The 15,266-nt window shown below is 36.2% G+C and overlaps 1 protein-coding gene across 2 annotated transcripts in view; it reads left to right on the top strand.

Annotated features, from left to right (window-relative positions):
• Positions 1–15,266, top strand: part of KLHL1 (kelch like family member 1) — a 556,455-nt gene that overhangs the window by 192,556 nt on the left and 348,633 nt on the right. For both annotated transcript variants that reach the window (XM_043997789.1, XM_043997788.1), the window contains one exon: positions 3,910–4,046. In XM_043997789.1, coding sequence (XP_043853724.1) covers positions 3,910–4,046 — 137 coding nt within the window. The remainder of the gene's footprint in view (positions 1–3,909; positions 4,047–15,266) is intronic.

Raw genomic sequence — 15,266 nt, 5'->3', positions numbered from 1 at the left:
GAAGGAAATGGCAAACCACTCCAAGAGCTTGCCAAGAAAATGGGGCCATGAAGCTTTGGACAGGACTGAAATGACAGAATTACAACAATTTTAATTCATTTAATCTCTCTTGGTCTCAGTTTCCTCATATGTAAAATGAGCAGATTAAAATAATTGATCTCTAACATTTCTTCCAACACTAAATCTATAACCAGATAAGTATAGGAATCTCAGGGAAAGGAGTCAATAAATGAATGAGTGCTCCTAGTTAGAAGAAAGGGTCTATGGATTCCCAGGTAACATAGTCATTTAGGGGTAGACTCAACATTTAAACTTAGGTTTTGAACTCGAAATGCAGTATACTCCAAATTAATGATGTTACAGCTCTAATTAAGTACAAACCTGACAAGGAATAAGTAAGAATTTTTTTTTTTATCTTCCTGGTTCATAAAGTTATTTTCAATTCTGTTCATGGGACTAAATATTTGAAACTGATATGTATACTTAATTCCAAACACAGAGACTTGAGGTGGCTAAGGATTTAGGGAGAAAGAACTATTGGATTTTGTAAGAAAGATATTTACAGATTTCTCAATAAAGAGGTTCTTTTATATATTGTCTAAACAATTTGCTGAAAGCCAAACATGTAAGATTAAAAAAATTCCAGAGCAACTTGAAACAACCTTTTCTAACATCTCCCTGAAAATTTTATATATCACCACAGTTAAATGCTACATAAAAATCTTTACCCACCTCTCTCCTTAAGTTCAGTATATTGGGAACATGCTGATAGATGAAAAGGATTTAAGGTATTCATTCAAAGGAGAATTTTTTTTTTTTACTTCAGTGTTTCCAAGCTATATGTTTTTGCTTCATCCGAGCCATCAATCCATCTTTTATGTTGGTAACAGGTTTAACCCAGTGAATTTCACACTGATATTCATTTAATTCCCAAGGATTAGTCTAACAATTAAATATTATATCTTTCTTAAGTTAAATGGAAATCAGTTCACATATAAGTAAGATTTTGTATCTTTCTGACATACAAAGTCATTTCTAGTTCTGTGGATGGGACCAAACATTTGGTTCTGATATATCTGCTTGGTATGTAGTAAATACTCAAGACAGCTATCCCTTAATAATTTTTATCACACTCTAACACTGTAAAGTTCTGACATGTATTACAAACAGCTCCTTGAATAGGTGGGCAATTGCTAACTTTGAATATTTTTGCTGTGTTTCCTACATACCATGGACATTTTCTGAAGGATTTCAAATTACAAACAACTTTTCTAATTTTTTTTTAAATGAAAAGAAAAAATAGCATTATGCATTTCCTTGTCTAGTAAAGGAAATTCGTAGCCTGGTTTCACTTGAAATATACTCCTTTGCTTATTCGGTATAATGGGAAGTCAACATTAAAAATTATCAAATATTCTTTACTCTATTTTTTAAAAATATTGAAACTTTTGAGTAGCATTTAATGCCTTGCTTATAGTTTTTGTTAGAAATAAATTTGGGGGGGGTGGCTAGGTGGCGCAGTGGATAAAGCGCCGGCCCTGGATTCAGGAGTACCTGAGTTCAAATTCGGCCTCAGACACTTGACACTTACTAGCCGTGTGACCCTGGGTAAGTCACTTCACCCCCATTGCCCCACAGAAAAAAAAATGTTGATAGTTTGTACTTTTCCATCACCCAATGTAGAGCCATTATAACGAACTACAAAAACAGTAAATAAAAATACAAGTTTATTAAAATTAATTTATATATCAAAAAATATGAGATAATATGCACTGAACCATTCTCATAGGGTCTTACTTCTACAAGGAAGTGAAGGAGTTATCAACTCATATTTTGACTCCCTCAATAATGATCATACAAGGAAAATTTGTGCTAAGATGGCATTATATACATTTTTGTATATATATATATATATACACACATATTTATATAATGCAATCACACATATATGTATGTATATATAACACACATGTACACGTAAAACTATATACATATATGTGTGTATGTATATATACAGGTATACATATACACATACAGACACATATATGTACATTTCCTTTATAGTTAAGATGTTCTTTTAAAAATATACTTAGATTTTTATCTTCTTATTTGTATAAATTCTGACCATGTTGCTTTCTGTTTCTTCTTTGTACCCTATTCTACATGCTGAAATCATTACACCTCCCATCACTAACTACTTTTATTATCATACCCTTGCATTCATCAATTTAGAACTACTGTCTTATTTCTGTTTGCCATCTACCTACATCTCCTTATTTTAAATATTCTTCAAATACTAAATGATCCAGGAATATAATATGAAACAAGTTAAGCAGTGGATGTGCATATATTAGAGTATGGCATATTGTAATTTCTGTGATTTGTGTAATTCAAATTGGTATTGTCCCTATTAAGTATTGAAATGGTTATAGGTAGGGTATCCTGCCTCTACTTATTACAAGCTATGTCATCTTAGACAAGTGAATTAACCTCATTAAGCTTTAGTTTCCTCATCTATAAAATGAAGAAGTTGAACTAGATAGACTCTGCCGTTCCTTCGAGCTCTATATTGATTTAATAATATGCTTTAGGTAATAATATGCTATCTTTGATGTCTCTTTGTCCTTAGTATATGTGGTATAAAGTGCTTTATTTTTCTTATTCAGCCTTCTCCTTCTACTTTGTATATTTGTAAACCTTCTGGAAAGGCTGAAGGGTATAAGTCTGTTGCCACTGAACAGACAAAAAGCTAACTAATTTACATGGATATCAAATCTATGATAGCATAGTGAGCTAGCCAATTTTTGCCAACCAGACACAGTTCCATGTTTATTTAATAATAAAACACCTCATGTTGCCTGTTCATTCAAAATTTAAATGGACAATCTCTCTGAATTGTCCTGGGCACTGACCCAGTAAAGACATTGCTATGGCAGCAGTCAAAACCTACAGAGATTTGTATAAGCATATCTACAATGACATTGTGACAGGTAATCCCTTGCCATGATCTCAGACTTTCAACAGAGGTTATTATAAATCTGTCTCCATTGTGTCATGGATCATAACATTATGTTTTTAAAAATATGACTGTTGTAATAGGATGTACAATGGTGGTTAAAATTAAGCTAAACAATGGGGACATATTATTTATTTTGATTTTCTTGCTAAACTTTTGAAAAATGAACATGACTTTTAAAAAATAAATCCCTGAATAAAATTTACTTTAATGAGCTCTGCCTTTGAAGTCTACTTGGACTTTAATGCTATACTTTTTAGGCAGTAATTTTGAAGATCAGTTGTTCAATTAGTATCTAATTATAAAATTAAGTGTACATGAAAGAAAAGCTTGATGTCATATGGTACATTTATGAATATTCTAAATATGATTTCTAAAAAGTTACACTGCATATGGATGGCTTATTGTAAGATTTGTTCATAGGCTATCATATGACTTAGCATTTCAAGGGATCTCAAAGACCATCTTACCTAAACCCTCAATTTTACAGTTAGGGAAACTGAGGCCTAGAGTGTTAGTATTCTGCCTAAAGTCAATAGGTGGTAGATTATAGATCCAGCATCCAATACTCTTTTCTAAAGCTATACCTTGTTTTACATTTGTATCCCTCCCATGAATCTAGCCTAAAATAGAAGTTTGAAGAGGTTAAAATCTCAAGAAAGTATAGAAAGGACAAAATAAATAATAAAGAAAAGGGGGGATCAAAAGAAAAAAATAACAGAGGAAAGACAACAATGAGTGAAAGAAACCATGTACTCCTTGTACAACGGTGCTCTTGATTGTTGGTAAGGTCTCTAATAATAGATGACTTTTTGATGTCCTTTTTGGATCACATATCCTATATGATACTTCAACTTAACTTGAATCTATATGTTTCACTTTCTCTTCTTTAGGCTTGTTCTCAGTTCTGTCTCTGACTACTTTGCTGCTATGTTTACGAGTGATGTTTGCGAAGCCAAGCAAGAAGAAATCAAAATGGAAGGCATAGATCCTAATGCCCTCTGGGACCTTGTACAGTTTGCATATACAGGTAAAGAGGACATTTATAATTTACAGTGACTATGATGATATTTCCCCCTTCTATTTGTTCAATTACAGGTTTTATCTTCTAAATTAGTATTTGGAATTATTATTCCTTTCCCTGGCAGATCATTAATTAAACTTTCCATTTTATTAGCATGGAAGGGAAAAACAGAGAGGATTCATTAAATATGAAAAGATCAGAGTGGGTCATTTTATGTCTTCTCATTTATATTGTCAAATTATATTTATTTTTCCCACTCACTATGTTATTGGGCAGAGAAAAAGGATGCTAGTTAATAGATTTTTTTTCCTCCTAGAGGTTCTATCTTTAAATGAATATTTTCATTGGTAGGTATCCTAATGTTATATCTTTCTAAATAAATTGAGAGGTTGTGCTTATGATTGATGATGTCACTCTTATGCATGATGTTCCTCCAGTTAATGGTCTGATATATTGGTATAAATTATGTTTCCAGGCTTTCTTTGTGCTTTACTCTTTTTACATTTACCAGCTGTCTCTATTCTCTCTCATCTAATCATATGTTCACTGGTAACCTCAGTGTTTCCTTTGAATTGTTATATAGGCACATTATAACACAACTTTTGGATACATCTTATCATGTGTAATGGAAACAAACTCTGCATCCATTCCTATGAAACTCTTTCTAGGTTTCTGGTTGTTTCCCTACAGAACCAAAGCAGTGTGTGACAGAGAAAGAGAGGGCATCTTCATTCTTGTTCTTATGTAGGATTTCTGTATCAGCTTCATGAAACCAGGTTACATAGGATGTGAGAGTCTCAGATTTGTCAAGGACCCTTAATAGTCTGCGTAGGACTAATCCATTGATACTATCTATAATCTAATGCTATGGTTGAATGATATCCTAAACTCTACCATAAAAAATAGGCTACTTTTTCTTTATAGGCTTTAGACCTTTCTGGAGAATCAGTTGACTTGGGACTAATGGCTTAACTACTGGTGTTATTTTCTTATCACCTGAGTACAAAGCAACCACAAGATGCTTTAGGGGCATTCTCATGCTTGACTGGTGGATCATTCTGCATAACTGGCTGCCCTTGGTTATTTGGACATTGCACCAGTGGTTCAAGATTAGCCATGTGGATCAATCAAAACTCGAAGAAAGCTTTTCTTCACCTAGTGATGCCATGACAAAAGAAGAGATTACCGAGAGATAATATATATATATATATATATATATATATATATATATATATATATAGGATAAAAAAAATTAGCCTTGAGAGAATAGGGGAAAAATTATAGCATTTGTGCAAGAGAAAAATGAATCAGCAGCCAAAAAATAGAAAAGGCTAACTGCTTAGGAATACTTTGTTGGATTTTTAAGGTCAAAGGGGATCCTTAGAAGCAAAGAAGCTCAACTATGTCAGAATCCAAGAATTGCCCATTCACATTAGAAGCAAAAAGGTCAGGGGAAATTGGTCAGAGTGTTTTTAATAGTGTTGAAATGGAAGTCTCTGAAATAAGAAAGTATGCTGTTAGGATATAAAAAGAAGAATGTATGGATGGTTTCATTTAGACATGAAAGGAAGGACTCATAAAACATCTGAATGGGCCCAGGGGGGTGAAATTGTTGTTGTTCAGTCTTTCCGTTGCATGACTCACAGTGACCCCATGGAACATACTGTCCATAGGGGTTTTTTGTCAAAGATACAAGAGTGGTTTTCCAATTCCTTCTCCTGTGGATTAAGCAACAAAAGTTAAGTGACTTGCCTAGGGACACACAGGTAGTAAGTGTCAAGGTCATATTTAAATTCAGCCTATTGCTCTATCCACTGAACCAACTAGCTGCCTCCTGGATTGAAACTAGCTGTTAAATATTGGAGACCTATAAACATTGCCTGGATGCTGGGAAAAAGGATTTACTTTGGTGAAAAACTGGAAAGTAATAAGTAGCATAACAAAAATAATAAAAATAAGTAGCATTTATATAGTGCTTTAAGGTTTGAAAAGTGATTTATATGTTATAATATTTGCTCTTCACAATAACTTATGAGGGAGATATAATTACCGTTATCCCCAGCAGCATCCTTATTCCCATTTTATATATAAGGAAAGTGAGGCCAAGAAAGGTTCAGTATCAAGCCTAGGTCATACATAGTAAATGTCTGAGATAGCATTTGAATTCAGGCTTTAATTGACTGACAGTCCTGTGTTCTATCCACTATGCTGCCTAGTACCATGCTAGGGAGGTTTATAAAACCCCAATTAATGTCAATCAGTCAATCAAAGGTACAAATTAGGAATGAAGAAATCAAATCCTTAATCAATCTGGTAGAAGTAAAATTCTTTGAAAATTGGATAAAGGGAGATGAGGAAACACAGGATATATCATGAGATTGTATGAACTTATCTGACATATCTCTGGGTCTATGTGGTCTGGTTCTGAATCCGGAATTCTAACAGCAGGAAAATCCTCCTTCCCCAAGACCTACAGACCATGTGACAACCTGATGAACTTTGAAATTTTAGAGGATTTGGATTTCCTATCAGCATCATTAGCAGTGTACCTGAGGAGCAGTCTGGGACAACAGCATCTTAATGGTGAATTTAGAGACACATTGGAGGCAAACTCTTGTAGCAAGGAAAAGCACTCCTGGACTCTACAGGGGCATTGACTCTTAGAGCCCTGTAGAGAGACATACCTAAGGCAGGACTATATAAAAAGTGAAAACATTTTCCAGTAACTAGGCCCTTTGGCCACATGTGCTCTCTCCTGTCAACCTGAAATAAAGAGGACTACGAAATTAGCAGCAACAAAGGTCTTTAATCCAGGCAAGGGAATTGCAATGTGGGACAACACAGAGTGCCAAAATACTGGAGAGCCTGGGAGGGGAAGAAGAGAAAGGCTTTAAATCCACTTCAATAGAGAGGGAATCTCATGGAAAGCACAGCCTCTCAAAGCCTTTCCATTAGCTGTTTTACAAAATAGCTGAAAGTTAAAGACCGGGGAAGGCTGGGGAGAGATGACATCATGCTGGAAAATGGGCAATGGGGTATTTGCAGAGAAATCACAAGACTCACTGTAACTGATTTGGAGCTACTCTGAACATGGGGTGAGGGTCAGGCAGCCCCTCTAATAGCTGAATTCAACACTATATTTGAGTATGATCTGCAGAGGAATTCTCCAAAGAGTGAGTGTGTCCCCATATGAATCAATAATTTTTAAAAAAGTATTTATTAAGTTATGTCTATGCCAAGCTCTGTGCTAAATACTATGTCTAATCGAGAAAGTCATCACTTAAAGAGCTTATACACTAATTTGGGGAGAGAACACATATAAAAAAGGCAAACTGCAGTGCAAATGGCAAGGACTAGAAGCCCTAAAATGCTGTGCTTAGTTAGATGTCAAGGCCCATGTGTGTAGTTAACAGAAATAGTTAAGAAGGCTATATGAAGAAATTATAGGAAATAAAGGAAAGGCATATGTTAAAGCCTAAAATGTCTTAGGAAGAAGTGTCAGATATGGCCTGGTGGTAGTCCTCATAAGAAGGAATAGAGAGCTTAAATTCGCTCATCTAATCCCTGTAAACAGTCAAGGGGTAGCTGGGTGGTGCAGTGGATAGCGTATTGTCCCTGGAGTCAGGAGGACCTGAGTGCAAATATGGCCTCAGACATTGCTGTGTAACCCTGAGAAAATCACTTAACCCCAATTGCCTTAAATATCCAGGGCTGTCTCCAGATGTCCTGATCTACATCTTGCCACTGGACCCAGATGGCTCCGGAGGAAAGAGTAAGGCTAGTGACCTTGCACAGCTGTCCTTCACTTAAATCCAATTCACTTCAAGTCATGACATCACCGTGATGTCATTGTCCTCTTCGAGAATAAAGAACAAACAATAAGCAGTCAAGCAGCTGAATAAAATACAGCCATGGAGAGTAAGATCCTCTAGTTGTGGTGGCTCTTCTTGCCTTCCAGTCATCCCATATGAGATGGGTTCAGGGATGTGTTTCTCTTAATACACATGCCTTCTCAGTATTTCATTTCTAAAAACTAATTAACACTGGTGGATAATCAGAGAACAGTGACTATGATCGACTGCATTTTAAACATGAAGTACCTCAATGTTACCCTTAAGGGAGAAGTCAGGGCACCTTCTAGGGATTCAGTACACTAATGTTAGTGGAAATTGGAATAATGTACCAGAAGGAGTGCTACAAAACATTATATCCAGAGGACAGAAATGAAACCTTCAGTTCCAGAACAACATTTCTTTAGTGATGCTCTATTTGAAAGAACAAGAAGATTCACTAGTAGGTAAGTCAACATTTCAACTGGAATCAATAAATATTTGTTAAGCACCTATGATGCAAAAGGAAGAATTTCAGCTGAGGAAACAAGATCCCTTCCCCAACAAGAAAAAAAGAAAAAAGAGCCCCTGTCCTCAAGGAGCTAATATTCTACCAAAGTAAAGCAACCAAGTGCACAATAAGTAAATACAAAACACATACAAAGAGAATAGAATGAAAGTGGAGGAAGAGAGAGATGGAAGAAAAAGAGAAAAAGGGAGCCAGGAAAAAATATCTGTAGGTTCTGAGGTGACTGCTAGAAAAGCAAATACTCTATTCTTCTTTTGGGGTGAAACTTCTAGGTAAATTATCTCATGTTAACACTGCTCTTTGAAATTCTGATTAGTTAATTAACTCCCCAGAAGAAAAATCTGAACTAGCCAAATTCCTTATTCTGATTTGAAGAGAAAAGGTTCACAGGCAATAATAGATAATTTTATGAAGTAATAAATACAAAAACAAATTTAAATGATTTTTTCAAAATCACTAGAGTAGCTAAAATGGGTTAGCAGTTATTTAAAGAATATTTTAAAAGGAAGAGGAGGGATTTAAACTACTAAGTTATATGTATTAGAATATATCTAGGTGTGTCTAAATGTAATAACATAGAAAATATGCATTATGTATGTCATGTGTGTATGTATATATTATAGGTATGTTTGATATATGTGTGAAATATATATTGCATATATACACATATGTGTGTGGAGAGAGAGAGAGAGATTACATAGGGAGAGGGGAGAGATAATTAAGAATTTAAAAGCATTATTTAAATTACTCCCAACCCCAACATGGTTCACATACTTTTGAAGTTCAAATTCTTTCCTGGGACATAGAGTATCCCATAGTACTAATTGTTTTAAAAACAGATGCCACTGACAACTCCTCCCAATACTAATGTCCTTGTCCTTCCCCTATAATAGCCTATAACTCTAAATGATGGTGTTTAATTAAGTGATAGTTATCTATGATTCTTGTGGTAAACTGCTGCTCATGCTAAAAGGAATGTTTTGCATGTTCCATTAGAGAAAGGTAATCTGGAGAAGTCAGAGAAGGGAAATATTTTTTAGGGAAGAAATCCCACGGTTTTCCTGCTTTAGTGCTACCCATTGCTCTAAAGTCTCAGTAGTAATGTGGAGTTACACACGAAGGGATATCCAGAATACCACTCTTGCAGTTGCTTGTGTAACCCTGGGGACATCCTTGTTGTGAATATTAAAATATTTGTGACTGTCAAGAGTGGCTTACAATCATAGGATGAGAGATCTAGAGCCTCAAAGGAACTTTAAAACGATATAATCCAACCCTGTCATTTTACGGGTGAGGAAACTACTTCTCAAAGAGAGAGAATCATATACCTTGGATTGGACAACATTTAGATTAATATTTTTATTGGCTAAATGAAAAACTGTGGTGTACAGAGACTATGGCTTTTCTAGATTGGTGGAGCAAAACTGAAATGAAGGTACTTCAACTTTCAGCCTATGATTTATTTATCATGGTGTCCTCTCATTGCACCACCTAGATCTCCATCCATAGTAGGGACCATTACTGCAGTACTTTTGCATTTTGGTATGTAATGACCTCTGTGGCCATTTGGTGGTAGATATAGAGATCAAGATCAAGATCGAGATCGAGAGAGAGTAAGATCAATAGAGATTGAGAGCAAGAGATAAAAAAAAATCTACACATAAATCTACATCACTTGTACATCTGCAACTACATCATTTACATGGACATCTAGATGTATACATACAGATACAGATGTAGATAGATATATAAACACCTATACCTATATATGTATAGGTGTGTATACATACACACGTATCCCAAAGTAAATAAGGCTTCAAATAAATGTTTGTCCCGTTATTGTTCATTGTTCTAAGTATAACACATTTTCAATTAAACTTTAAAAAAATGAAACCTCTTTGCTTTGCATTCTTACAGAATGGTGCAAGTTATGAATCACTGAAGGGTAATATGCTGCTTTTGTTTATACATTTTGGATTGTCAGAGCTTGCCAAAATGTTGATTATTGCACTGTAAAAAAAATATTGTTCTGTCTTTTAAAAAGAAGGCATGAAGTTCATTTTTTTTTCTTTTAAAGTTGCCTTCAGTCTGACAGAAAATCATGTTCTGATTTATCTCCTACATAGTGCCTGGTATCCTGACATCCCCTAAAAATGTTCTGTACTCATTGATGTGTAAGCAAATAGAGTCCTAACAAATACAGGAGGTGGAATTACAGGGTTACTAGCAAACTGTCAGGTTCTGTAGTGAATTGATAAGGACAAGGTTTAAATAAAGGAAGCTGTCCATCTAGCAGTGGTATTAAGGAGAAGGGTAGAAAATTAAACTGCCAAATGGCAAACCTTTAATCATAGTGAGTGTTAGCTTTCCTTTGAGAAACCATTTCTTGGCACTGAAGTTAATTAAAACTTTGGTATATACTAAGGGTGGCTAAAAAATCTTATGCTCACTGCCAAATATTTGAATACAATAAATACTAGCATAAACTGTATGGAATTATTAATTCTGTGTTTAATATTTATTTAAAGTGGTAATACAAATTATTTTGCTTAGATTTTCTACAAGTTTTACAACTAAAGTTAATAAAGAAGTTTTAATTATGAGCGAAGCTAAATTATGATTTTATTGGACCTACCAGTTTAATTTAAGTGGGATGAATTATGCAAAAAAAATGAGCAAAATGCTGCTTTTAAACTTAGTTTTCTCTAGACTGCAAGCTTTTCTTTTTCAATTTGAGATATCGAATGGAAAAGTCCCCATGATCACGGGCTCTTGTTATGTTTAGAATAGGAATTACTTCACTAAAATCAACAACAAAGACTGTATCCTGAAAGGAGCTCTGAATTCAGTATACAAAATGCAATCCAACCACCCAGAGACAACAAAAAGTATAAACTTCTTGATTTTTCAACTTTCAGTTAGGTCTGATGGCATTGAGTAGAAACAGCTAGAAGGCTGGATGGAAATCAATTGCACCTGATTTTAGATCTTTTCATATGACTTAAAACAAAACAAAACCAAAACAAACAAAATGGCCAAGGCCTAATAGAACCAATATAACACTATGTGTAGTTAATATGTTTTGAGTTACCCTGGGGGGGTTTATAGAACTACTGTACTTATTTTACCAAGAGACAGAAGATAAGGAAACATGCATGGGTCAGTGGAACAGTATTGCCCTTAGACCCGGGAAAGTAGGGTTTCATGCTTTGGATAAATCCCAAGTGTTCATCCTGGGGAAGATGGCTGTAGAGGCCCACTACTATAAAGCTGAGCTTGTCAAGTCAGAAAATCTACCGGCATTATCACCTCCCAATAGAGACCTTTTCCCTGGCTGCCGTTTTCCATCAGCTTAGGAGCCACCTCTTCCCTGATCCTCCTTCCTGTAAATTCTCTCCCAACTAAATTTGTCTTAAACTCTTTGTATCTTGATCTTGCATTCATCAAAACCTACCCTGTTATTATAGTTGTGTGCATGTTATAACTTCTAAGTTCCATAAGCCCACACAGTCTAAAGCAAGTCAGGAAAAGTTTCTTGTAGGTATGATTTTATCTGGAGCATGAAGGAAACACAGAGGCAGAGATGAGGAAGGAGAGGATTTCAGGAATGGGAGACTGACAGTGAAAATGCACAGTTGTGAAATGGATTGTCTTGTTTGAGGACTAGCAGGAAGACCAGTGTCATCAGATGATAGCATAGAGTATATGTGAAGAGTGTGGTGTAAGAACATGGGGAAGAAGAAAAAATCATTATAGGAAGGGCTTTGAATGCCAAACAAAGGATTTTTTATTTTATCCTAGAGGTGATAGGGAGCCACTGGAGTTTATTGAAGGGAGGTATGGAGGTGGTGGTGAACGACATGAAGAGACCTGTTGACTTGATGATTAATTTATGAAATTACGAAATGTGGGTGGGGAGTTCAGTTCTTTGGGTAGTCCCTGCAAAAGCCCATTATGGCAGCAAGAAGTGGTACTACAATCACATTTTTTAAGGAAATATTTTTCAGTCAATTTTTTTGCATCTTTTTCTAGCATTACTCTCACTTCTCTCATTTCTTTTCCCATTTTTTTCTTCTACCTCTCTCAGTTGATTTTTTTCTTTTTGGTGAGGAAATTGGGGTTAAGTGACTTGCCCAGGGTCACACAGATAGTAAGTGTTAAGTGTCTGAGGCCAGATTTGAACTCAGGTCCTCCTGAATCCAGGGTCCGTGTTCTATCCACTTCACCACACAGCTGCCCCTCATTTGAATTTTAAAAGCCTTTTTGAGCTCTTCCAAGATGGCTTTTTGGTCTTGAGACAAGTTCATCTTCCCACTTGAATCTTCATTTGTAGGCATTTTGACAAACTCATCTGAGTTTGTGTTTTGGTCTTTCCTTTCACCATAGAAGTTGTCAATGTTAAGGGTCCTTTTTTGTTTCTTACTCATGTTGTAGCACATTTTTAAACTTATAAAGTTGAAATCTGTTCCTGGGGCACAGCAGTCACTGTTGCAAGCTTCTTCCCACTCTCAGCTGTGCAGAGCTGCCCCTGTGCCTAGCTGTGTTGAGTCACCCTCCCCTTTTGCCCAAGTGAAACAGACCTTTCCTGAAGTCTTCTAAATTATCTCGAGTAAGAAGAGTGTGTATCTCTGTCTTTTTGTAGGTTCTATAGTTCCAGAATCGATTTAAAAGCTTGATTTAATGTTATTTTTGAGGGAAACATGGGAGAGCTCAGACAACTTCCTGGCTTCTCTCTGCCGTCTTTTACAATCACATTTTAATAAGTTACAGAGGGAACAGAGACAAGGTATTTTTTGTCTTTCATTCTCAAAGAGGACCATGACATCAGGGTGATGTCATGACTTGCACTGAATTGGATTTGAGAGAGGATTGTGTGTACAAGGTCATCAACCTCGTTTGTTTCCATGGGGATGGGCAAGAGATGGGATAGTGAAGGGAGGCAAGTAGCATAAGGGAAAGGCAAAGAGTATCACTCAAATAACCATGGAGTAGAGTTGGGAGCACTACCCAATGGAGATAGAAGAGTGCTGGGGGGCAGGGAGAGGTGTGACATCTCATTTTATAGGGCTTTTTTTTGGAAAACAGACTAATTCTTATCTGTGCCACTGTGGGCTTGGTTCATTAATATATCCAAATCATCTCAAAATTGTCAGTTAAACTTTAAAGTTAACAAGGCAACATCATCCCAAAATTATCAGTACATTGTGATGTTCTGCATATATCTGGAAACTGTCTGAGATTTACATGTTTTAGGATCAAAAACCATGACAATAGAGTCTAAATATCTTCCCTGATTCCACACATTATCAGGCTATGATTTTTGGATAATATATGATACAATGTGTAAATTATCCTCCTTTGATCTTTGAGATGGTTTAGATGTGACTTCCAGGTTCCTCTTTGCAATCTTATTGATGCTTTTTCCCCCTTTATATGGGCTACTTACAAATTTACTATAGGAACTAAAAGGGGGAGGCAGTGATGGGAGTGGGGTGCCCAGAAGAAGATGCAATTTAACTCATCTGTGCTTGAGGAAGATCAATTTTACATCTGATTGGAGGATTAATTGGAATAAAGAAAGATTTGAGACAGGGAGACCAGCCAAAAGGTGATTGCAATAGTACAACTGTGAGGAAGGTGATGAAAGCCTTCCCTAGGGCGGTTATCGGAAGAAAAAAGAGAAATATGCAAAAGATGTTACAAAGGAAACCTAGCAAGAGTTGGCAGCAGTTTGGATATGGGGCAGGAGTTAGGATGAGTGAGAATTTGATGGTTATGCCTAGGTTGTGAGCCTGGGTGATTGGGAAGATGATGGTACCCTATGTAGTACCTGTCTGAAGTTTAGGTGAGAGGTTATGATTATGTAATTAGATTTGAGAATCTTTAGTATGGAGATAATATTTGAATCCATGGGATCTGATTAAATCACCAAAGTAAATAATATAAAGAGAGAAGAGAGTAGCACCCAGGAAAGACCACTTGGGGATACCCACAGTTAGCAGGCATGATCAAAGGAAACTGAGGAATAGTCAGCTAGATAGGAGGATAGTTTAGTATGTTGGAGGTAAGTGTTATTATTATCCTCATTTTACAGATGAGGGAATCAAAATGGACAGAAGTTAAGCAACTTGCCTAAGGTGGCACAGCTAGTAAACATCTGAGGTAGGATGTATAATTGTTCAAAAAAAAAAAAAGGAAAAAAATTAAGTGTTACTGATTGAAAGTCCAGGGCTCTATCCAGTGCTCCATCTAGCGATAGTAGGAAAATAGGAAATGGGTGGGGTGTGAGAGGAGAGACAGAGAGACAGAGACAGACAGAGAGACAGATGGAGAGAGACAGAGACAGGCAGAGAGAGAGAGACAAAGACAGAGAAAGAGAGAGACAAAGAGACAGAGAGAGAGAGAAACAAAGGGGAGAAGGGGTGGGGGAAGGCCAAGGGAGAGGGAGAGGAGGAGAGAGGATTGAAGGTGAATGAGAACATGAGGGTGATATTGGGTACAATCTGCTAGAGAAGAAAGGATGCAATGGGATCTTGTGTAGATAGACAGGTGTGGCAAGTAGAAGGGCCAACTATTCATGTGAGACAGGAGTGAAGGAGGAAAATGTTAATGAAAGCATCTAAGTGATGTAGGATGAGAAAAAAGAAAAAGAGGGAGCTCTAGGAGAATTGTCTCACTTTTTTCATGAAAATGTGAGGCAAGCTTCTTAGCTGAGAGGGAGTAGATAGGGGAAGCTATGAAAAGTTTGAGGAGGGACAAAAAATTATAGAAAAACCTCTGCAGGGAATGGGATAGTGAGTCAATTAGAGACATGTAAAAGGATTGCCTTCCCTTACTGAAGGTCCAGTTGAGATTGCATGACATACA

Source organism: Dromiciops gliroides, chromosome 3 (assembly GCF_019393635.1).
Source record: "Dromiciops gliroides isolate mDroGli1 chromosome 3, mDroGli1.pri, whole genome shotgun sequence".
NCBI lineage: Eukaryota > Metazoa > Chordata > Mammalia > Microbiotheria > Microbiotheriidae > Dromiciops > Dromiciops gliroides.
This window is presented reverse-complemented; position numbering and strand designations above follow the sequence as displayed.